At 42.9% G+C, this 25,338-nt stretch overlaps 1 protein-coding gene across 10 annotated transcripts in view; it reads right to left on the reverse strand.

Moving 5' to 3' along the window:
* The window catches only part of arvcfb (ARVCF delta catenin family member b), a 364,725-nt gene that overhangs the window by 181,912 nt on the left and 157,475 nt on the right, over positions 1–25,338 (reverse strand). For 7 of the 10 annotated variants that reach the window (XM_070546410.1, XM_070546409.1, XM_070546408.1 and 4 more), the window contains exons 3-5: positions 21,828–21,919; positions 12,627–12,671; positions 11,480–11,699 (exon numbers count right to left, since the gene is read on the reverse strand). In XM_070546410.1, coding sequence (XP_070402511.1) covers positions 11,480–11,699; positions 12,627–12,661 — 255 coding nt within the window. In that variant the 5' untranslated portion in view covers positions 12,662–12,671; positions 21,828–21,919. The remainder of the gene's footprint in view (positions 1–11,479; positions 11,700–12,626; positions 12,672–21,827; positions 21,920–25,338) is intronic. The other 3 variants (XM_054731269.2, XM_054731267.2, XM_054731259.2) reach the window with 2 other exon arrangements.

The following is a 25,338-nucleotide window of genomic DNA, read 5'->3' on the forward strand; positions in this document are numbered from 1 at the left end:
ATGCTGTTTATTCTAATAATGGCACAAAAAGGTTTTATCCAAATGACTTTCACTATCATGTTTATTTCCTCTTGATAAATGGCTCATCAGCGATGCAGCGGATTTCAGTTCCATCTATTGGAAGCTTTTGTTTTACCAAACAGCTAATTTGGAAAAATAAAGCTCCTTTTAAATGGCGTCCTTCAGATTAAAGGCTTGTATTTTTAGTTTTAATGTTGCAGGAATGAAAATGCTCAGACAGATTTGCTGCACAAGCTTACAGGGACTTTCTCTGTGAAGGACAAACTTAACAGCTTGGCTCTGTGAAAAGTTGTTAAATTTCACAAGCAAACTTTTTCTTTTGATGATGTCCCTAAACTCTGATTGTTGAGGTTCTTGCCTCGATTACAAACTGGATTTTCTAATGGCTCATTTTCATCAACCGTTCTGGCATGGAATGGGAAGGATCAGATTGCTAATTTTTCTGTTCCAATTTTAAAACCGGTCCAAGCAACCTACCCAGACTGCGCCAGTCACAGGACTTTTTTGGCCCCCTTCTGTTGTAGGTCCAGAAATTTCTGGAGTGGTTCGGTTAGGGCGGAGTAACAAAACAGTCCACTGATTGGTTGACAGAAATATGTCACTACTTGCAAAACAAACAGAGTTTTGTTGTTTGTCTTTTTTGTTAGTTGTACTTGAATGTGAATGCCAGCAAGTAGCAGCAAGTTTTGGCCACCTTCAGAATTCCATACATTTCTCACCATCATCGTGCGAGTCCACAGGGGGAGCTAGATGGATCTGTAAGGAAGTTTTTTTCTCAGCGAGTTGCAGCCGAAGGATCAGAGCAGACGTTGGCAGAGTGTCGGGCCAAGATGAAGAAATTAATAGCCCAATATTGAAAAGTTAAGGACAGAAACAGCCGGAGTTGGATATATATATATTTTTTTTTTTTTCAGATGGGAGAAATACACCAAGTTTCTATGACGTGCTGGATGCTATTTATATCCGAGGCAGGCCTCTGGACTCGGTGACTGCACTCTGGAGACACCTGTGGAGGCTGTGATAAGCATTTTGCTTTTGTCTTTGGCTCTGTAGACCATTTGTTGCAACACAAAAATACTGAATAGTTGCACAACTTATAAAATTGTGCATGACGGTTCGTTTGACCCCGCCTGCCCACGTAATGGCCCAAACTGCGAAATGCTAGCCTGAAAATCGTAGATAACCAGACCCGACAGTACCAGACTCAGCGATGGAAATCCCTTATTTTTGTTCTCTTTGTTTTTCTAATTTGACAAAGGATACAGTTTTTGATTTTGCAAATGCATCACAAGATAGCTATGTGTTTAAACAATCGGCTTGGGCGATATTACCATATGCAGCCGGTGTTAGACAAAAATTAAAGGGGAAAAAAAAGTAAAAGTTATTTAATGGATAAAACAGATACGTGGTTGAATTTTCAGTTTTTCTTAAACTTTTGGAGGCATGCCATAAAGTTTATGAACAAGATGTCATTACGTGAGCGTGGAGGTGACACACTGAGAGTGACGAGGACAAAAATGGCAGCTCACGCATCAAGTGACTTGGTGTCTTAAAAGAACAAAAAGTCTGCAGTTTGGGAGTATTTCTGGTTCGAAATCAGTTTATAAGCTGCATTTTTTTAAAAGTTGTTAATTTTACGTGTATTATGTTTTTATTGTTTGAGAAATAGTGTTTGTTATTCAGTTTCTGAACAATGAAGGCCCAAATCAACAGTTTAGTAATTCCGCTCAAGGCTCAAGTCATCATTTTTAAATGAGTTATCTTCTCAGTGGCCTAGTGCTACAGTGTCTGTCCTGGGACTGGGGTTCAAATCCCAGTTGGGTCATACCAAAACCTTGAAAATTTGGACCCAGTGCCTCCCTGCTTGACACATAGCTTTAAAGAGTTGGATGGAGGGTTGGAGCACTAAATAGTTCCCATGCGTAGCCACTGCTGCAGCTCAACTATCCCCACGGGGATGGGTCAAATATGGAGATGTAATTCCACCAGTGTCACGTTCAGATTAGGAGGACCCAATATGCAGAGCACCAGATGACATGAGACAGGAGTAATTGAAAAAAGGGCAGAATCCTTTATTTGGAAGTCTTTATCCAAAAAATGACAGACAGGAAGTCAAGCCAGGTATCCAGAAAACAGGAACAAGTTCAGGAGTCACAAAAACAGGCAGCAGTCTCAGATTTTACACGGGGGAACAAAACACGCTGACGACAACAATGGACCGACAAGACAGAGTGACAAGACAAGGTTTTTATAAACAGAGAGGAGCAATTAGGGAAACAGGCAGCAGGTGTGTGGGGTGAGGGTTGGAGGGAAATCAGGTGAATACAATTATCTAAATGGGGAACAGAACCAGAGGAGGGCAGATAAACCTAAAACTATAAAACACAAAACTAAACCTAAAGACTGAGGGCCAAAAATAAACAACTAATAACTAGACGGATAAGGAGGACTAAATAAAGATCGATTAGGAATGGGGAATGATTAGAAAGACACCTGAGGGAAGTCTACAGAGGGCTGGGGATAATAATGGGACACAAGAGGAAAACCTGGAGTGGGAACTGAAGGGGCTGGGGAACAAAGGGACACAGAACATGGCAACCAGTGCGTGATGATAATGGGACTTTAACTTAACACCGTGGGGAAATTTGGAGGTAGTTAAACGGTAATAATTTTTGGATTCTGCCCAAGCCTATTACACAGACTTTGTAGCTTTCTGGCACACTACAATCTAACTTTTATTGCAAAGCTTGTAGTCACTTACTAATATGTATGTGCACATACCTGCATCTTTTTACAGCTTAAAATGATTTAGTTTCTAAGATCAGGTGAATGTGCTGCACCCAGTCACATGAACATGTGAGGTCCAGTCTTTTAACGGTCTGTCCAGATGTGCAGTGTGACTCACCCTCAGGCAATGCCAGAGCTGACCAAGTCAGTAGACCTTTCCGACTTCATGGCTGTAACGTGTCAGCTGAGAAGATGCAACCCTGCTGCAAATAAAGCACATACTGAGTTTCTGTTTCCATAGCACACAGCTGACTTACAGCAGGTTTCATTGTGTCTCCTCAAACAAAGAAGTGAGTTAATCCTAATAAAGGTACTCAGCTGAAAGGTAAAGATTCTTCTTTTCAGTTTGTGGATTATCAGCTCGCCCACCCCTATTTGCATATTTGTGCAAGCGTTTTAAGCTCAGGTGTCCACACAAACATGTGATTCATAATCATTATCTTTCCGTGCTTATTTAGAACTGAAATTCCTGGTAATCAAACACTGGAGTAAGATTGAAAACACTTGTCTTGCTGTCAGCACTTTGACCAAGTGAGTACTTTAAATTTTATGCAGTGTTACTGAGCAGTAAGTGTGCATTTCCTCATAAAATAAAACCCCAAAACAAGCCGCAGAGATGCTCCTGGTCCTCATTTGTTCACCATTTACATGCTTGTAAGTCATGCAGTAAAAACATCACACAGGTATGTTAAACTCATGGGGATAATTAAACCGGGGCTTTGAAGAACAGCTTGTGTTCAGCTACAAAGTTGTGATCCTGTTTAACTTAGCTAAAGTTTGGTCTCGGACTAGACCAAGCCCTGTAATCAGTTTGGACTTCTTACAGAAGCCCTCCATGTTGCCCGTAACGTTCTGCTTTAGGCAGTTCCTTTCAGATGTTTAGCCTAAGTGTTCATTTATGAGCGCACAAAGAGAGAATGTGTGTTAGAGAAAATGTAAGTAGCGCAGAGCAAACAGGGCGTTCTGCAGGGGGTGTGATATATATGTCGATGGGTGTGACACATAGTCCAGCACCCTCTTGCCCCCCACCTCTTTTACTGAGTCCTCTCTCTCTCTCTCTCTCTCTCTCTCTCTCTCTCTCTCTCTCTCTCTCTCTCTCTCTCTCTCTCTCTCTCTCTCTCTCTCTCTCTCTCTCTCTCTCTCTCTCTCTCTCTCTCTCTCTCTCTCTCTCTCTCTCTCTCTCTCTCTCTCTCTCTCTCTCTCTCTCTCTCTCTCTCTCTCATGCTGTTCCAACAGACCGCACCGTACAGTAAGGCTATTCAAGTTCGGTCCTCGAGGGCCGGTATTCAGCACATTTTAGTGATTTCTCTGGTCAAACACACTAGATTCAGTGGTTGAGTCACCTCTGCAGCAGCTCATCAGGCTCTGCAGAAGCCTGTTAACCACCGGTGTTATTTGTGGAGATAAAACATGAAAGTTGCAGAGCAAACAAAGTCAGTGGTAGTCACGTTGCTGTTATCCAATTGACGGTGAGATGTCCAAAAATCAGGAAATAAGAGTCCAAATCCCATTGTCTGAAGCAACTTTCTCCTCTTCTTTTGAATATTCCTTCTGTGTGTTTCTTCTAATTGCATTTTAGGTTGTTTTTTTTTACACGGGAAAGGTTTATTTACCTTTCGAAGACGGAAGTGACACAGCCGTTAGCTCTGATGAAGACCACAGGAGTGGTCAAAACTGTCAGCAAGGTAAATAAACCTAAATACTTTCCTAAAAATACAAATACTTTCTCCTCTGATCTGGCAATCTGCTAGTTCCTGAAACTGGTGCATCGGGAAATTAATACTACAGTATAAGCAGCCATCCACCATGACTCACTGGGGTTCGAAAAGACAGAGCACACACACACACACACACACACACACACACACACGCACACACACACACACACACACACACACACACACACACACACACACACACACACACACGCACGCACGCATGCACGCACACACACAGCTTCACTTCAGCTATTTTCAGACAGTAGCAAGCCTTTGGTCATCATGTTGGCAATGCCCTCTGGGCAACAGACTCGATGCTTTTGAATGAGAAGTGTGACTGGAGAAACAAAAAAAATACTAATTCTATCAAATAAAGTCCTAGAAAAAGCAAAAGAATTTGGTTATTCACACAATTATTGAAGCAACAATCTGGATCTGATGACAACACCTTGATAATTCAGAGAAAATAACATGAAATAAAAGAAACTGTTTAAAAGAAATATTAGGAGAGGGCTCCTGAGGAGACATTATTAAAGGTCTGGAACACTCGTTTAATCAATCAATTTGCAGTGGACTCTACAGTACTGAGCCAGGATCCTCTCGAGGTTTCTTCCTGTTAAAAGAGAGTTTTCCTCTCCACTGTCGCTACATGCTTGTTTAGTATGAGGATTGCTGTAAAGTCTCTGACTCTAGTCAGTGACTCGATGCAACCTGCTGGGTTCCTTATATAGGAAACTTTTTACTGATTGGCTTAATGAACTGACCTGTACTGGAATGTTTGATGTATGAAGCGCCGTGAGACGAGTCTTGTCATGATTTGGTGCTGTATAAATAAAATTAATCGAACTGAAACTGAATTTTTAAAAACTGTAATAACATCAGGCAAAAAGTAAAGATAATAAGTGACCACTATATTCAGATTTTTTATTTTTACAGCCTGCCCAACAATAAAAAAAACATAATGTTGTTTGAGGAATATGGAAACAGTGTGGTTTTCAACAAAAAACAAAAACACTTTCTTAACAATGTAATTAAGGGTTTTATAACAAGCTAAAGTTCTTAGCATAGCAAAAGAGAAAACAAGATGATAAAAAGAGAGGCCAAGCTACACTAAAGCTCATTGTTACGCAGGTGATTTACGAGGGTACGGGGTGCCTGGCCCTGGCATTGGAGGGACAGAACTTCTGTCGCCATAGCACCCTCAGCCTTTTGTATCCATTGTTCGAAAACAGGGCATTGGGGCAGTGGGTTGTGTGGATGAAAGTGGGTGGAGTAAGGATGGAGCGATTGCTGGTTGGGTACTGTGGTGTGACTGCAGGGCCAAGGGTTTTATATCTTCAGCACAGACAGCAGCACAGATAAAAAGATCCACTGTTCCCTCTGCCTAAGCTCACAACCTTTGAAACCTTCCCACAGCATTGGAACAAAGGCATATGGCATGCTTCTGCATCACCAGCAGCCCACTGAATACAGAATCACAGCCTCAAACATTTTGTAATATTTATAGGGCAGGAAATGTTCCCAAGTTTTCTTTTCTAAGAAGTGTATACTGGGCCACTTTCAAGGTGCAGCATGGTTTTGAAAGGTCACAGATTCTGAACATCTCCATTTTTCTACCAGGTTTTTCCTAAAGTTTAACCAGAGAAAGATGTTCTCCAGTTACTGCCCTGTCGCTGCATGCTGCATGATGGCTAATGGCAATACGTTGTGTTGTCATACTTTATGAATGCTTTTGCATCAGAACATTCATACTAATATACAGTGCTTAATTTGTAAATCAAACGTTCCCGGAATGCAAATACTGATGTCAAACCAAAGTTCACTAAAGGCAAAGCAGATGCCGGAACACACACGGTTTGCTGGAGTTTTTGGCAACTAATTGAAAATTGCGCCCACATTTTCAAAGTTAACACACATCTCTCTTAACAATGGTGGTTTTTGCATCTTTACTGTTCCCCTGCTTCAGCTCTCTCCCCCCTCCCCCTGCACAGCGGCCGCAAACTCACTGGTGTGCCTGCAGGCGAAACGCCTTACGGTCCTGCAAGGGACTGAGGTTTGAAAGAGATCTGAATTATATCAAGCTTATAATTTATTGCCATAGAAAGTGAAAAACATGTAGTGGGATAAATCTGCTGAAATTTTCCTTTTCAAACACTTTGTTTTGTTTTCTTGTTTTTTATTTAACTTGTTTTCTGTCCTTTGTTTATTATCTTCCTGCATCTCCTCTCAATCCTAAAGAAAAACTGCTTCCTGGCTTCATAGTTTTTCACCTCATGAGTTAACTTTGAACTGCAGTTCAAAAAGATCTACTGACCACAAAAATAGTGGAGTGCGCACTGTGCCCCGGCCGCACCAGAGCGGTGAGGTCACCAGACGACAAAACAGATGAAGTGCTCTGCTCCGCAGCAGCAAAACCCATCAGACACAACGATCAGAGCTCTGCACCTCAGCTCAAAATAATCCCCAGAGACTCCACGTAGACAATGTAATATAAGTAGAACCAGGATCTATTTTGGGCTCCACCCCCCCCCGTGTGGAAGTTGAGGGCTTCCAGGGGAGCCTGTCACCCTTTCAGGTGAGCCGGGCTCCCTTTGGCTCACCCGCTATTCGAACCCTGCGTATTGCACAGGTTGGTTGCGTGAGTTGCCGAACCTAGCAGACAGTTGCCGGAACGGTCCTTTCAAAATAAGACAGTGCTCGGATCTTGTTCCCGTAAGATCCGGCTATAAATACCCCCCGCTATTATAACGATAACACTATAATAACTGGTCATATTTATGAAGTAGAATAGTGGTTACATTTCGGTTTTCTCGTGAAAATATTTAACACATTTAGTTTTATTACAGTAAAGTATGATACTTCTGTTCAAGGTTATCCCACTGTGCATGAATGTAATTTTCACTTTAGAAGTGAGGGGGACAACTGGCATGAGGACTGGGGGGGGGGGGATCCTTACAGTATGTCCTGATGGGAAACAGGCTTCAACACAAGCAGTTGTTTTCCGCTTGGTCCCAGAGCTCAACCAGTGTCTATTTAATATAGCATAATATTGTTTTTGGACGGTAAAAAGTGCAGGGGTCAAAACTTGACCTTGGAAAAAGTGTGTGTGTGTGTGGGGGTGGGTGGGTGGGGGTGGGGGGGGGGGGTGAGAAAGAAAGCTCACACACCTCGTAAGTGCTTCAAACTGGTATCTTTGAATGTGTTGGGCAGCAGAAGTGGGCAGATAGATTAGCAGTCTGGTGAAATGAGGTCACCTACTGTTTTAGCTCTGAACAGACGAGGTGTCCTGAGTGCTGTCTGCCAGTCTCTACACACAGAACTGTCACCATTCACCACTTGACCTTTCAAAGCCCTGCTGATAGTGCTCCCTCTGGCTAAAATCAATTACCACAGGCCACCATGATATTAAATGAAGAAAGGTTGTGATCTTAGCGTGTGAGCGCTCACATGTGGATTTCTAAGGCTCCTTTGGTCCACGTCACTGAATCTATACAGATCATTTCGTCAGACAAGCTAACGGATTGTCTGACAGCATTGTTCCTGGCTTTTCTCAACAAAGCACAACCATGAATTCTCCTCCTTGGTGGCTATCCAGTGCCTCTGGGAGGTGAGTCATCACACCTCTGTTCAAAGCTATGCACTAGAATGAACAAACAAAAAGAAACACGTTGAGAACAACAATCGGAACATAAAGAGACAAAAGCTTGAACATGAAGATAAGTTGGATTGTTTTTATTCGCTGCTACACAAGCTGCCTGTGTTAATGAGCTGATAATAATAATAAAGATGGACAAAAGTGTTAGGTGCTCACTGATGTTTAGACCTATAGTCCGTTTAGAGGTGAGCACCGGGTAGAGCAGCGCCATTCAGACCAGCCTGCTCATTAGTTGTCTAATTTCATCAAACCCTATTAATCAATCAGACTTACTTCCCTTTTTCTTCCGTGACCTCAGCTTTAAATAATGGCCGACCTCATTGAGTCTGTCACCGGGGTTGTGAATCTAAACCATCAGTTACTGATTCCTGGTCCTTCTTAATCCATCATGCAGCCTTAAGAGTGTGTGTGTGTGTGTGTGTGTGTGTGTGTGTGTGTGTGTGTGTGTGTGTGTGTGTGTGTGTGTGTGTGTGTGTGTGTGTGTGTGTGTGTGTGTGTGTGTGGAGAACAACCTGATGCCTTTCCCCCCTCTAATACAGTCTGTGTGTAACTGAAGTGGGTCTCGTGGGACAAATATTCAGCAACCCCTTCCAGCTTTCCTCCTTACTCAATTGTGTGTTCAATTTCAGATGACATGACATTTGAAAGTGAAGTAAAATGAGTTTCTTCAGTGGTACCAATTACCACAGCTGACATCCTAGTTTACCAGTGGCCAGGGCTGTGGGGAATCTGAGAACGATCTGGGAGTTAAATCATGGGTATAAAGAGTATTAAAGCACTGTCAGTCACGCAGAAGCATAAAGTCCTCACGCAAGGAGCTTCGATGCAAAGGAAATTCACATGAGAGGGATGTGAAAAGCAGCAAGAACAGCTACATCAACCCTCACCCTGACCAACCTTGATGTTTCATCTAAACATGAAACATGTGAAGTGCTCCACGGGGACAACCTGATTATTTCACCACTACATCACAACATCAGCATCCTTGCACAAACAACAGTATTTGCTGTGAAAACCATCAGTTGTCACGCACCAGCAGATGTAGCATCTTTAGATGGAAAACAAGTCATACAGAGATGCGTCAGTCTGGATAGCCTGAACAGTAGTATTGAGTTTTCCTAATATCTACGTGTTCTTTTTAATAAGCAACAGAGTTTGGGATCGAACAGCATTTAGGGTAATTCTCTGTCTTTATACAACCATGTCCACAAAAGTGCATGGATCTGAGTGCAAGTTAAGAACAACTCACATAGTACATGTGACTACTAGGCTTGGGTGCTATTACCGTATACAGCCAGTGTTTAAAAGTAGCATCTCTGTCTGTGTCAGTACCGTCATGTAAAAATGCAGTGCGCTCAGAAGATAAGGATTAGATATAAAAAATGCATTTATTGTGTTAAATTGATTTGTGGATGAATTTTACTTTTTGCCTAAAATAGTTTAATACGTTTTTGCCAACTTTTAGAGACGCTCCATAGAGTTTGTGAACGTAATGTCATGATGTGACAGCGCTGAGGAAAGAGAGACAGGGAGAAGATGGCAGGTCGCACTACCTTACTTGGTGTCAACAAAGAACACAACTTCTATTTGGGACTATTTCGGGTTCCAAGCAAACAATAAAGGAGAGCTGGTAAACACTGATGAGGCAATTTGTAAATTGTGCAAAAAAATTAAAAATTAAATAGGTGACGGCAAGAGATACATGTCCTGCTGGCATCGCAGGGGAACAAGCCGAAGCAGAAACAACTGCCTGTTTGGAGCCTGTGATTCAAGGAGACGATGAATCACTTCTCTGGTGGAAATATGCTGCCAGGCGTCTCCCCCAGATATCACGACTGGCCTGAAAGCCTGTGTGTCCGTGCCACAAGCTCACAACCGGAGCAGGTTTTCAGCACCGCAGGAACGGTAGTCGGTCCATAGCGTGCAATGTTAAAGCGGAAAAGTAAACATGCTGGTTTGTCTAGCAAAAAAAGTTTTTATAAGCTGTGTTTGTTTAAATAAGAGAGGTTAATTTGATGTGTGTTATGTTGTTTCTGTTTCAGTATTAGTGTCTGCTATTAAGTCTCTGAACAGTGAAGGTCCAAGACAACAGATTGGTAATGCCACTGTTTTAATTAGTCATGGTAACACTGTACACCATGGTGAAATGTGGAGGAAGTTTGATGGTATCAAAATTTGGACAAGCATAATCACTACTTAGTTAATTAATTAATTAACAATATTCAAAGTATATTGGATAGCTGCAGCCATATTTGTTTTGTGCAATTACTGGGAGAAAGAAAGTTACACACGGACACTATGGTAAATGGCCTGTATCTGATATTGGGTCTTCTAGGGTTCTACAGCACCCTAGAAGACCCAATGCTGTAGCTCTCATATGTTGTTCCAGTGACGCAGCATTCCTACCATTGGGGAGAAGAGGACACCTCTCTGTTATGTTCTGTCTCATACACAGTAGATTTCCATTACTGCAAGAATAGAGCTGACAACTTCACTTTCTCTGGCAATACTCTTCAATAATCCTCTTTATTTTCTTTTATGAGACCTATTTGGCAGCATGCCACTAAAAAATGAACACTGGCCCTGCCTGTTTATGAAATGAGATGTGCAGGCAAAGATGAGCAAATGTAGTCCAGACAGTTCCAGGTTTGTAAGTGTTGCTGTATAAATAATACATGAGGCTGTCTCATTTACCGCAATCAAAGAAAATGCATTACGCTCAGCAGGTGCTTCAAACAAATTGCGCTGTGTAAGACATGTGTATGGCCAAATGGTTTCATCAACGACAGGATCAAAACGAGAAGTAAAAAGAGAGACATGTGCACGAGAAATGAAGAGACCATCAGAGATAAGGGATTTGATTTGGTCTGACCATTGGGGTTACGAACAAAGTTTTCCTAAACAGCAGAAAGTTGCCCTCCAGATGCTTGCAGGAGCTAGAACAAAGTCCAAATCCAACAAGGACTTTTTCAGAGACCAGTGGGTGAACGGAGAAGAGTAAGACGTAACTCAAAAGCAGATTATTGCACAACATCCAGGACAGCGAGTTCAAACAACAAGAACATGTTTCCCAAATCACAGGAGAATTAAACAGACACGGAACTCCAACAGTCATAAAAGTAATAATTGTGAGCAAATATAACCATGAAATGAGCTCGCTCATGTGAACGAAGAGGGGAGGAGGGAGGAGGGATGATGTCGCTGCGAAAGGAGAAGCAGGGAGGAAGCCACATGGTAGCACAAGATGGTGGTTGAAAAATCTCAAGCCATCGCCGGCCAGCGTGCTGGCATCTTTTACCTGCATCACCATTTGCTGCCATGCCAGTGGTTGGCTGGTGGTGGGGTTGGGAGGCAGATTGGCTCGCTCAAGCTGCAGGGTGACGTTGCGCCGCTCCTCCTCCAGGGCCCGGGTCAGCTGCTCAAAGCGCGCCTCCTGCTCCTTCACTGAGGCCAGGATGCTGGCAGCTGAGCGAACGTCATAGTCCTCCATGTGTGGTTTTGGCTGAGGTTGGACAGATCTTCCAAGTCAGGAAGGGAGGAAAGAGAAGGAGGGGAAGGAGGGGCACCAGGTCATTAAAGACACCCAGACCTGACAGGCCGGATGAATGGGATGAGGCAGAATGAGTCAAATTTAGGAATTATTCACTGGCCAAGATGGAAAAATGACTGGCATCTAGCACCAGTTCCAAATGACTGTTATGACCAACTTCATACATATCAGGGGGAAAATAAACTAAATTAGTTTTTTTTCTAACAAAGTTATTTATCTCTGGCTGTAGTCTGAATGCCAAAACCCTGGAAGGACATGAATAAATTCTTCCCAAAGGGCGACTAGACGAGGAAGCCACTGTTACTCGACTCCATCATGGCAAATACATGAATAAGGAAGCTTAGCTGGATGCCGATGGTGTGTTTACTTTCAGGAGTTTCAGTTTGTTTTGTAATCAAAACTATCTTGGTAAAACCAATTACATCCAACGTAGTTTTTGCCAAAACATCAGCGAAGCAAATTGACGTCAAAATCCACCAATTCCAAAAACAACAAAGGGAATCGAAATGCAAGCAGCAGATCCAAAAAACAAATGTTCTTGTTTTTATTTTATTTTCTTTGGCAATCTAAAAGTGTTAAAGTAATGCTACAGCCCTAAATGAAAAATCAAATCCAGCACCGGAGAGAAGCTCTGCCATTGGATACAGTCATGCACAGATCTATAGGCACCCTGATATACAAACACTTGTACATTCAACACATGCAGGAGTCTTAAAGGATCACACACACACACACACACACACACACACACACACACACACACGGACGCACGCACGCTGATATCCAGAACCAGCGGTTGCACAATATCAAGGTGCCGATGGCACACAAAAAATACGATAACACAACAATATGGACCAAGCAGATAAGCAGGCAGAGAGGTGTTAAAAACAATCACCCCAACTGTAATAAAGCCAAGGGATGAAACGACATAAATGGAGAGCTGGAAGAAAAAGAGAGGAAAGAAAAACAAAGGGAGGGAAAAAGAGAAACAAGAAAACATTAGCTAAATGAAAAGAAAGAGATAGCATGTGGTGCTTCTAATTGGCTCGTGTTTTGATTGAGGTACACTGAAACATAATGAAGAGACGCAGAAATAAAACATCTGTGTTCCTCAGGTATTTTGAACCATCAGCCATCTCCAGTGTATCCTCAGCAGTTATGAAAAAGATCAGTTTGAGGTCTCTGTGTTCTCAGATCATTTGTGAACTTAGAACCAGACAAAAAAAATGCAAGAAAAGAAGACAACAGTTTTTTTGTGGTTTTCATTAAGGCTCTAAGTCATTTTCTACCCTTTTCTGTGTAAACATCTGTACAGCTAATGAGTCAACACAGCTACTAGGGAAAGCTAATGTGGAAGCCTTTTATCAGATGCCAACACAGTTTAAAGAAGAAAAGAACAATTATCTCCCACCCATTAATTGGCACTTTGGCCTCTCTACATAAACACCATTAGCCCTTTCAGGCTCAAAATAAGTTTTGATCAAAGGACGAACAACCAAGTCCTTCAGGGGAACTTCTGAGTTTAAAAATGCTCATGAAATACGTATGTGGAGTAACCAGATAGGTAGGTTTTTACTGTTGCAAATCTGCAGCGCCTGCCTCCAGAGGGTTAATGATGCTGTTTCGGAGCTGACATGATTATAGGAGACACGGGGTGTCCACAAATAGCAACAATGTGACTTTGAACTGAATTGCAAAGTTAATGCAGGAATAATTTGACATTTTTAGTAAAATTGTATATGAAGGAAGTATTTCCTGTAAATCCTTCTGCTGTCTTTCTTGCGGCTGTAACATTTGTTTGCCTGCTTTAGAAGCCTGTGAGTATACATGCACCAAGCATTCAGTCAGATTCAAGGTTGAGCATGCGCAGAGTTGTCTTTCCCAGAGAATAAAAAGTAAACAAACGCCATCTTGTCCGCACGTCTTTCCCCTTGCCTTTTACTTTCTTATTCTCTAGCTTTGTCTGTTGACTTACGTTTTTCCCCCATTGTGGACCACTCCTGTTTACCTCCCGCCATGTTTTTGACTTGTCCTGAGCGTCTGCAAAGGCGGAAAGATGTCACGCTGAAGTTGCACATAAGCAGTGGGCATTATTTTACCCCAACAATCCAAATGAGAGTGTGCATGAATGTCAATCGGAATGATGATTAGACAAATCCACAGCTCTCAATCAGAATGACATTTCCGATCAGGCCGTATCGGATCAGAATATTCTGACTGACATGTTTACATGAGGAGTTTTTTTAACTGATATGACTGATTGACACATAATGACGTTAAAGCCTAGTTTATGTTTATGTTTGTGTTTCTGCTTCTGCGTCGGTGCCGAGACATTTGTGGATGGAAGTGACGGGAAAAGTGGGTTTAGCGTGGCGAGCGCATGAAGAGGTGAAGGAGAATGAGGGACTAATTTGTCCATGTCAAAAAATATCTGAAACACAAAAAACACAATTTAAACACACTATCTTGGACCGGATACATGACAGGACACCCCAGAACAGCGCTACGCCCTCTGTTGTCTTGGCAGGAATCACTTTGTAACGCTCCTCAGGAGACGGAGAAGTCAGAGAGAAAAACATCTCTGTTAATGCGTGTGCATCTCTCCCTCGTGGAGCTGACGCACAAACATAAACTAGGCTTCATCCATCCATCCATCCATCCATTTTCATCCACTTATCCAGAATCGGGTCGCGGGGGCAGTAGCCTAAGGCAAAAGGCCCAGACTTCCCTCTCCCCAGCCACTGGGGCCAGCTCCTCCAGGGGAATCCCAAGGCGTTCCCTGGCCAGGTGAGAGACATAATCCCTCCAACGTGTCCTGGGTCTACCTTTAGGTCTCCTCCCGGTTGGATGTGCCCAAAAAACCTCACCAGGGAGGCGTCCAGCAGCCATCCTGACAAGATGCCTGAGCCATCTAATTTGGCTCTTCTCGATGTGGAGGAGCAGCGGGTCTACTCCGAACCCCTCCCGAATGACCGAGCTTCTCACCCTATCTGCAAGGGGGAGCCCAGCCACTCTTCGGAGAAAACTCATTTTGGCCACTTGTATCCGTGATCTCGTTCTTTCGGTCACTACCCAAAGCTCATGACCATAGGTGAAGGTAAGAACGTAGATGACTGGTAAATCGAGAGCTTCACCTTCTGACTCAGCTCTCTCTTCACCACGACAGACTGGTGCAACAACCGCATCACTGCAGATGCAGCACCAATCTGCCTATCGATCTCACGCTCCAGTTTTCCTTCACTCGTGAACAAGACCCTGAGATACTTAAACTCCTCCACTTGGGGCAGGACCTCATCCCTGACATGGAGAAGGCATTCTATCCTTTTCCGAATCAAGACCATGGTCTCAGATTTAGAGGAGCTGATTCTCATCCCAGCTGCTTCACACTCGGCTGCGAACCGCTCCAGCGAAAGCTGAAGATCATGTTCTGATGAAGCCAACAGGACCACATCATCAGCAAAAAGCAGAGGCCTGATCCCCAGGCCACCAAAACTGATGCCCTCCACACCTTGGCTGCGCCTAGAAATCCTGTCCATAAAGGTTATGAACAGAATCTGTGACAAAGGGCAGCCTTGGCGGAGTCTAACTCTCACTGGGAACGAGCCCGACTTATTGCCTGCAATGCGGACCAAGCTCAGACACCGGTCATACAGGGACCTAACAGCCCGTATCAGAGGGCCTGGTACCCCATACTCCCGGAGTACCCTCCACAGGGCCCCTAGAGGGACGTGGTCAAACGCCTTATCCAAATCCACAAAACACATGTAGACTGGTTGGGCAAATTCCCACGCACCCTTCAGGATCCCCCTAAGGGTAAAGAGCTGGTCCAGTGTTCCACGGCCAGGACGAAAACCACATTTCTCCTCCTGAATCTGAGGTTCAACAATCCGATGGACCCTCCTCTCCAGAACCCCTGAATAGACTTTACCAGGAAGGGTCAGGAGTGTGATCCCCCTGTAGTTGGAACACACCCTGCGGCCCCCTTTTTTAAACACGGGGACCACCACCCCGGTCTGCCAGTCCAGTGGGACTTCCCCCGATGTCCACGCGATATTGCAGAGCCGCGTCAGCCAACACAGCCCCATAACATCCAGAGCCTTAAGGAACTCCTGGCGGATCTCATCCACCCCTGGAGCCTTGCCACAGAGGAGCTTTTTAACCACCTCAGTGACCTCAGCACCAGAGATTTGAGAGGCCAACCCAAAGTCCCCAGACTCTGCTTCCTCACTGGAAGACGTGTTGGTGGGATTGAGGAGGTGTCACGTTTTGGAGGGATGTTAGAACCCAAAATGCAGATCCCAGGATGACATGAGGCAGGAGTGGATATGAAGAAAAAAATCCTTTTACTGTAGGATAAACAGAATTAAATTAAAAAAAGGCAGGGAGCCAAAATCCAAAAATCCAGAACATGAGAACCAAAGCCCACCTAGAACACAAACTAGGGACGGGACAGGAAGCTCACACAACACTGAACATACAACAATGGGCCGACAAGACACTGAGACAAGACAGGGCTTAAATAAACTGGGGCATAATGGGAGGCAGATGAGCTGCAGGAGTGTGGGGAGAGGACCAGGTGAAAGCAATACTTAATCAGGGAGGGAACTCACATGACCTCAGAAAAAACCTAAAAACAAGAAAAGCAACCACATAACTAATATTCTAAAGGGAAGGTGAACTACAAAGACTGGTGGGACAAAACATATAAAAGAGACAAATAAAGTGAAAAGCTGAAACTATAAACACTGCAGAGGGGTGACTGGAGAAGACTAAAGGAACACAGGACCTGAGAGATATATTTGGAAGGCTGAAGACCAGGGGACAAATGAGGAACACAAAGAGACACATAAATGAGACGCAGACAAAGGACACATGAGAGTGCTATGAAACACAAAAGGAGAACCTGGACTGGGAACTGAAGGGGCTGGGGAACAAAGGGACACAGAACATGACAGGAGGTCTTCCAAGTGTTCTGCCCATTGATCCACAACGTCCTGACTAGAGGTCAGCAGCACACTGTCCCCACCATAGAGAGTGTTGGTAGTGCACTGCACCCCCACCCCCAAGGCGCCGGATGGTGGACCAGAATCTCCTCAAAGCCGTATGGAAGTCTTGCTCCATGGTCTCACCAAACTCCTCCCATGCCCGTGTTTTGTCCTTGGCGACCACCCGAGCCACGTTCCACTTGGACTGCCGGTACCCGTCAGCTGCCTCTGGAGTCCCACAGACCAAAAAGACCTGATAGGACTCTTTCTTCAGCTTGACAGCATCCCTAACCGCCGGTGTCCACCAGCGGGTTCGGGGGTTGCCACCACGACAAGCACCGACGATCCTGCGACCACAGCTCCGGTCGGCTGCCTCAACAATGGAGGCACGGAACAGGGTCCATTCAGACTCTATGTCCCCCACCTCCCCCAGAACACTTTGGAAGTTCTGTCGGTGGTGGGAATTGAAGCTCCTTCTGACAGGAGACTCTGCCAGACGTTCCCAGCAGACCCTTGCGATACGTTTGGGCCTGCCAGGTCTGACCGGCATCCTCCCCCACCATCTGAGCCAACTCACCACCAGGTAGTGGTCAGTTGACAGCTCCACCCCTCTCTTCACTCGAGTGTCCAAGACATGCGGCTGCAGGTCAGATGAAACAACAACAAAGTCAATCATCGAGCTGCGGCCTAAGGTATCCTGGTACCAAGAGCACATATGGACACCTTTATGTCTGAACATGGTGTTCATTATGGACAATCCATGACTGGCACAGAAGTCCAATAACAAAACACTACTCAAATTCAGATCAGGGGGCCGTTCCTCCCAACCACACCTATCCAGGTCTCACTGTCGTTGCCCAAGTGAGCGTTAAAGTCCCCCAGCAGAATGAGGGAGTCACCGGAAGGAGCATTTTTCAGCCATGCATTGAGGTGAGTCCGACTATATCTAGTCGGAATCTCTCAACCTCACACACCATCTCAGGCTCCTTCCCCACCAGACAGGTGACATTCCATGTGCCAAGAGCCAGCTTCTGTAGCCGAGGATCAGACCACCAAGGTCCCCGCCCTCGACTACCACTCGTCACACACTGCACCCGACCCCTTTGGCCCCTCCCACGAGTGGTGAGCCCACCCATGGGAATCATCTCACGTGAATAGGCTTCAGTCTTGTGTAAACTGTACTAAAGCACATTTCACTCATGATGTCCCTGAGACAATGACTGTAAAATGGGTTGTTTGGCACAGCATCGAGGATCGATGCAGGTGCAACAATTAGAATTTCAAACAGGCTGGATTACGGAAACACAGATTACCATGTGTGTATCCTGATGTGTGTGTGCATGGAAAGTAGTCATTCATTGCTATAGGACCTGGTGAGCATGAAGCTTTATTCCCTTTGAAGCACACAGTCCCTCTTTGATGTTTGCTACACGCTGATCATTTATTTATCTTGTCTGAGTCTTCCTCTCCAAGTGGTGTGTGCCGTAGAGACTGTGTTTCTCAAAGTCAAACTCTGTATCCATGCCAATGAAAGAACTTTCTGTTGTTTTATTTTCTCTGTTCACCCATGGCTTTGTTGTTTTGCCATATATTGTGCATGGAAACTGCTTGGGCATTGCAGAAATAACCCCCTCGTTTTGAGTCACAGTTCTCCCCACACATGAGATGATTTCCAAACACAGTGCTGATTGGACGTGGTTGAAGACAGACCCTAATGAATCACGCCTCTGGAGGGTTGGTGGGGTGACATAGTCATTGCTTCCTGAGTCATAAGGGGAATAATATGGTTAGAATGTAACCTACGCCCCGCAGCTTATCATTAAAAACCGCCTCCTGGCCCTTCTTAAAATACCCCGAATGCAAGGGGAGGGGTATCTGAAGAATTCCTCTGTATAACTATGACAGCACAATCTTTTTCTTTATTGTTTGGTTTAACAGATTTTTGCTAATGGCTCCAGTCAAAGGGGATAATAAACATAAGCATGTTTAACCCCATCCTGAATTACACATGACTCAGTAACCCCTAACTTTAAGTGATGGAAGCTCAAGTCCAAGGGCAGGGCGGCAGTTTTTCAGGCACAGGAATTTGATTTGTGGAGGGAATGATAATTAATCAAAGAGATGAAAAATGTTTAATTAATTCCACAAAGACATGCGGGTTAAATTTGAGGACTCTTAAGGCGTAAACATCTCTAATTAAGAGGAAAAAAAAGGCTCAGATTTGGTGTTCGTGTTTCACTTGCAAGACTTTTACTTTGCATTAAACACACTTCAGCACACATGCTCGACTAAAAATAGCTGAGCAGTAAAGATGAGTGCAACTCCAATCTTCAGAGTGATCCAGTGATGGCTTTAAAAGGCTTGGAATGAAAAAACTCTGATAATAAATCTCTGTCACCTTATTAATCAGGTCTGTTGGATTCATCCTCAGCCAAACTCCCAGAAACGCGAACCTAGACCCTAAACTTATTTTACCTAAAACAGTCAGCAGCAACTTATCCTGTCATAAACATCTGTGTGCCTGTCTCCAGCATGAAAACATTTATCAGTGTTTAATAAAGCAACAGTTAATGTGCCCTTGAGTTTCTTTAGGCATATACTGGTGGGACGGGTCCTTCCTGGCTGGGCCAGCTGGCACGAGAGTGCTGCTGGCTTCAGTCCAGCTGGATTTACTGCTGCTAATGTTGTATCCCAGCAGTTACCCCACATTGCTATTTAAAACAGCCATTCTAATTGTTTTAAAATCCCTAAATTTCTCTGAAGACATTGTGTCAAATAATCAGCTCATGGGTCACCTAAGTGATAAAGTCAGAGTCATTTCTAAGAGAGGTTCTAAAGTTTATATAAAAGAAATGTATTTTTAATAAATATAATTTTTACTGAAATGTTACTCATTTGTGTTTGCTACACTTGACGATATTGCCACCTATTTGAATCCATACACAAACTAAGAAATACAACGATATATGTGTTTATGCTAAGTTGAGCTAAGCTTCATGGCTGATGTGTCAAACATCAACATATAACCCAAACATGAGACTATTGATGCATAATTTATAATTAATTTAATATGTATCGAAATGGCTAAACACAAAAGTTTTGTTTTGATAATTAAATGGAGACTTTGCGGTTTTGGCTTACTTTTAGCACCATCATACTTTGGTGATCTTCTTAGTCCCTACACCCCCAACAGGTCCCTGAGGTCCAGTGATCAAAGCCTACTGGTTGTGCAGCACACCAGGCTAAAGACCAAAGGTGACAGATCATTTGCTGCTGTGGCCCCCAGACTCTGGACCTCTCTCCCCCTGAGCCTGAGATCAGTGGACTCAGTAGTCTCCTTTAAAAAGCAGCTGAAATCTCACCTGTTCAAGCTGGCTTTGGTGTGACGTTCATCACCCTCTCCTTGTTCTGCTCTCCCCACCTATTCCACCTTCCTCAGGATCCACTGATTTCCCTCTTTCCTACTGACTCACTCTCTTTCTTTACATTTTTTATCACAATAGTCTATTTTTTGCTCATTTTAAATATATTTTTAATCATTTTCTAAATTTTTTAAATATTTTTATATTTTTTGTTTTTGTGAAGCGCCTCGTGATTTTTATCTTGAGAGGCGCTATAGAAAAGATATTTTCTTCTTCTTCTCCTTCTTCTTCTTCTTCTAGAGTCCAGTTAGAAAAACCAAAAGTGAAACCTATCTCCTCGCCGTGCGTTCCCCTTTTTAACACCTTAAGCTGAAATGTCTCCTCAGTCTTCATTAGTTTCTACAGGAGCGGTTCATCACTAAAGTAAACAAATCAATTGTGCTCACCATCTAAAACATGCAGGAAACGTGCTGGAACCAGATTCTAGCACCAGGCAGCTCCACTTCACTTCAAGTTCAACAGGGAGCAGACTGGCACTCTGAAGTTGCAAGTGCAACATTCTGGCCAGAGAGGGCGGTGGAGGTCTCACTGACATTTAATTAACCCTGTGAAGGGTTATTTTAGCACAAATTAGTTAAAAAAACTTCAAAAATAAGAAAAAGTTGTAACTGCTGTATTACTGTCATTATTGTTACTATTAGTAGTAGGAGCGGGTTTAATAACCGTCTGGCTGTCATGAACTATTTCAAATAAAAACAACAAAAATCCACTGTTACCAGGACTTAGTTTCCAATTTAAGCTTCCAGCTGTTGCTGCACTGAGCGACATTAGAGTGCTAATGCTCCCATGTGCATTAGCGCAGCTTAGCAAGGTGCAAATATTCTATAGCTGCTCGTTTTCACAGCTTAAAGAAAAGAAAAATAGCTGCTGTTTATCATCCATATTTAATTTAATCCCTTTTAACTGCATCCCTGAGAGGGGATTTTTGGTGGAAACAAACACATGCAACAAAAGATTCTTACACGTGCAAAGAACATTTTTCCTGTTTGATGAAAGCACTGAAGAACATGTAGGTTACGAGGCCGGTAATGTAGTTCTTTCTTCCATTTCACGTTTTAATCACTTTTTTATTTTTTACACCATTGAAAGCACTGAGAAGTTACAGACTGAAGTAAAAGTCATGTTCTGCCTAAAATCATTAAAGCTTCAAAGAAGTTCTTGTGAGGACAAGCGCAAACAACGATCGGTATTCCAATTAGCTCTCACGTAGTCCATCCAAGTTCTTCAAGAAAGTTTTCAAAGCAAAATCGTGAATTAAACGAACAAGCCTTTGCAGCATATGAGACATCTAAATTGCAATTAAGTATCTCAGGTTGTGTCTAACTACAGGTGACGGACTTCAAACGTTCAATTACACAGTTGAGTCAGCCTTTAGATATCCTAGACCAGAACAAATACCTTCTGCTATTCTGCTCCAAAACACACTTCAATCTGTGAAGAGAACTACAATCATTTTACCTCATTTGATTCAGCCAAGTGAAATATTAAAATTAGAGCATGCTGGAAAAATCCTAAATTCATAAAAGGTACCTGAGAAATAAAGCGAAGGTCTCCCAAAGAGAGATAACAAAGTTAGGTTCTGAATTTGCAAGACATAGAAAAGGGTGAATGGAAATGTAATTACTGCAGTGATGAACTGAACAAAGTGATTAAAGAAGGCACGAGCTGTGGAGAGGAGAGCGGCCGTACCTTTGATGTGAGTCCAGTCAGACCACAAGTCAACTGAAGACAGATGTATCTCTGTTGGAGTCAAGTCGTTTGTTCAGTCGACCGGAGCAGATCTGTGGGATTAAAAAAAGATGTTTAATGAACACAGAGAAACTACTAGCATGAAATATTTATGTAATGAAAACTAATGCATAAAGTACTTTCACACCTGCAATGTTCTTTCAATAAATAAAATCTACAGGAATTTGTCAGTACTGCTGCAAGTGTTAGTTTCAGATCCACTCCTGTTTTCTGGTTCACTTTTCTAAATATACCCAACAAATTAGTTCTTATCACCACCTCACCTCAGAAAATACGACTTTTAAAAGCTTTTAACCCATTAAAAGGTAATGAGGGAGTCCTGTTCCGCTGTTTTTATGCTACGGTGTGTCTCAGTTCACCTTTAAACACATTCAAGTAACAAAGTGCTTGTGGCCAAATCGTGTTTCTTTAAAGCCCCATTCTGCAAATTTTACCCTTTAATAAGCCTCACATCAAAGCGCTGAGCCTGGCAGAACATGGCGCAGCAAACTGAACCAAGGCCGGCAACAACAGGTCAGTCAGCCATGACGCTCCTGTTGGTTGGTTTCCGCTTAACTGGCTGTTAACTGTTAAGGGGTGTCAATAACCGGTTAAAAACATTTTGGAAAACATGCATCGCTAGCAAGATGCCCAACACTGGTCAAGAATACACCAGTAAATTCAGAAAGATGTTGGGACCACTACAATCATACATCCATGCTTTCAATCATGTTGGTTTGATTTCCGTAGACAAGCAAACATATCGCCTGTTGAGTGTCTGTAGCCAATCATAAAGCAAGATAACAAAAGCACGATGCACTCTCCAAAGTCACGTTCATCTTGCAAGATTTTCCATCTGACCAGGAAAATCAGTTTATGTGCAGTGTGTTGTATTTGCCCAGTTGCTGCACACCACACACTGTAGGACAAAACTGTTGATCTTTATTACCATGTGTAGGTTTCGTGCTCTGAAATGTAAAAGTCCTGCTGTGTAAATATGGCTTTAGCTAATGTTAGCGATACTGCTGTGTCTTGCAAAAATAAATTAAAGTGAAAGTGCATTCCTGGAGCTATCATAGTTTGCTTTTAGGGGAATCCAAGATGAATTAGTTTGAGTTTCTTCTCATGTCTTAATCAGCAAGCCAAGGTTTTGGTTCTCTCGCTCATTATTTTCTTTAGAAGAAATTCCTTCTTGAAAAGCTTAAATCAATTCAACAAACACACAAAGTAGCATTTTATAGTAATTCAGTCGATATTTTTCCCCCTTAGCTCTGACTATGTCTAGTCACAAAACCTAAGGTAGGCTTAGGCTCATTTGAACCACAAAGACTCTCCTGGAAAGTTCTCCCATTTTTAAAGCCTGAGAAACGTCTTAATGTAAAAGTGTCATATGATACGAGTGCTGAAATAAAAGTTTAATCAGTTTGTCTCTAAACACCAACAGCCTTTAAAAGCCCAACAGAATACCTAATATTCATTAAAAGAGTGATTTTTACACTAGCTGAAGTAATAAGAACAGATTCAGGCAAAAAGACTTCTCATGGAGAACAAGACTAATGATCACTTCTTCACTAAATACCAGAGCTGGAAGGTTGTCCGGTCGATATTTGATTCTTCTTAATGAGGCAACACTTACTCAATACTTTCAACACACACGTTTCTCAGGCTGACCTCAGTGTTCTCACTGTAACACTGGAGAAATATATAAACATCACAAGCACACAGAAAGATAAAGGCCACTGTCCAATACTGTGGCACAAATTGGTTTTGATGCATCATGCCGTGTGATGAGTCACTCAGCCGTGCATACCAACCTGTCCAGATACTCTTCCTCCTTTGATGGCTGAGGAAACACAAAGCCAGCCAGCCGAAGCGCCAGACGGACTGCCTCCTAGAGAAGATGCCACTGATGATGACATCAAACAGTCCTGCTCTCACACTTCCTTGCAGCAAGACGTTCATTTATGGTTTTATTTTAATAGAACGAAACAGCTGCTTAAAAACTCCCTTACACCTTGAGAAATATTTAATCATAAGTTGAATAGATTTGAAATAAATGCAAGGTTCATCAACAGTTCATCTTGAATATGAGCTGGTTTAACACTGAAGTCACTTTGATTAGTTTCTTATTATAAAATAAATTAGGCATAAAAAAATAAAGTGTCATTTTAATGTAAAACACTGATTTTTTTCTAAAGTTAAACATTTTAAACACATTTCGTTACAATGTTTCTTGATAATGAAACATTAAATTGAAAAGGAAACTGTTGTAAGAGAAATCTTAAAGGTGTATGATGTAAGAATGACATCCTGTGGTCAAATGTGGGTACTGCAGTCCATGTATCATAACAAACAAGTCTTCTCTCAGCTGTTGCCACATACGGACCAGAAGATTTTTGATGACGAGTCATTCACAACAACTTGATAAGTAGATAGATACATTTCACTATAATTTTTAGTTGTTAGTGCGGCGCATCCGCCTCCAGTGTGCCCCAGGCTTTAAGATCTTTATTAAACATTGTTGTGCTTTGCTGGCCGGTGTCAAATTGCCATCACTGGTACATCAGCATTTGTTAGTGCTGACTTGGCAACCCCATGGGCTCAAATACGATTGTCTCTGGAACCAGGAAGTATGGAGGGAGGACAGAATGTAAACAGAGACTAAGTCCCTCTTTGGCCTTTTTGAAAGGAGAAAAACTGACAGCAGCATGTACTGTCTGTCTCTGTGGATTCTAGAGGAGGCCTTGCACAGCTCCTGAGTGGAGATTATATTGACTCGCAGTCACAGCTCACAATTTCATCCTGATTAACTCCTCTTTAATTTCTATTTAAAGTGCTGCAACACTTTAGCAATTGTTTGGTCAGCAGCACAACAAGCTGGTCTGGGAATGAGAGAATTGATGGCAGGTGATGATAAATGAATAAATAATGCACCCGCTGCCCTTAGCTAATGCTGCTTAACCTCACGCCCGATCCTGTGGAGCTGACCGGAGGTTAACAGCAGGAAACTGTGATTATGCGAATGGCAGCTGAGGGTTTGTGTGGCTAAAGAGCTGTTGGTGATTAGCCATCTATGACAGAACGCTGATGCATTGCTCCATCATTGGAGGAAGAAAGATGTGCAAAAGAGTGAGTATAGTTAAAAAGACATTGTTTCAGGATTAAATGTTCAACCTGCTCCTACAACGGGATGCATAAAAAACATTCTTGCATGCTTCCACAGGCTAAATTCTACATTCCAATAAGCCTTTTCTTTTACATTTATTTACATTCGACTTTGCTCTGTGGATCATGTTGACTCCTTCACTACTGAGCCATGTGTGTGCAGAACTCTCAAGCAATATTTGTGTTTCATATCTGTTCCTGAGTCTTCACTTGCTGCCCATTTATGCAGACAACTGCATATTTTATCTTGACTTGTCCCCTTCCACAACTGTTAGGAAAGGACCCCAGTGTAACTCTGTGATTAATA

This window comes from Nothobranchius furzeri, chromosome 17 (assembly GCF_043380555.1).
Source record: "Nothobranchius furzeri strain GRZ-AD chromosome 17, NfurGRZ-RIMD1, whole genome shotgun sequence".
NCBI classification, from domain to species: domain Eukaryota; kingdom Metazoa; phylum Chordata; class Actinopteri; order Cyprinodontiformes; family Nothobranchiidae; genus Nothobranchius; species Nothobranchius furzeri.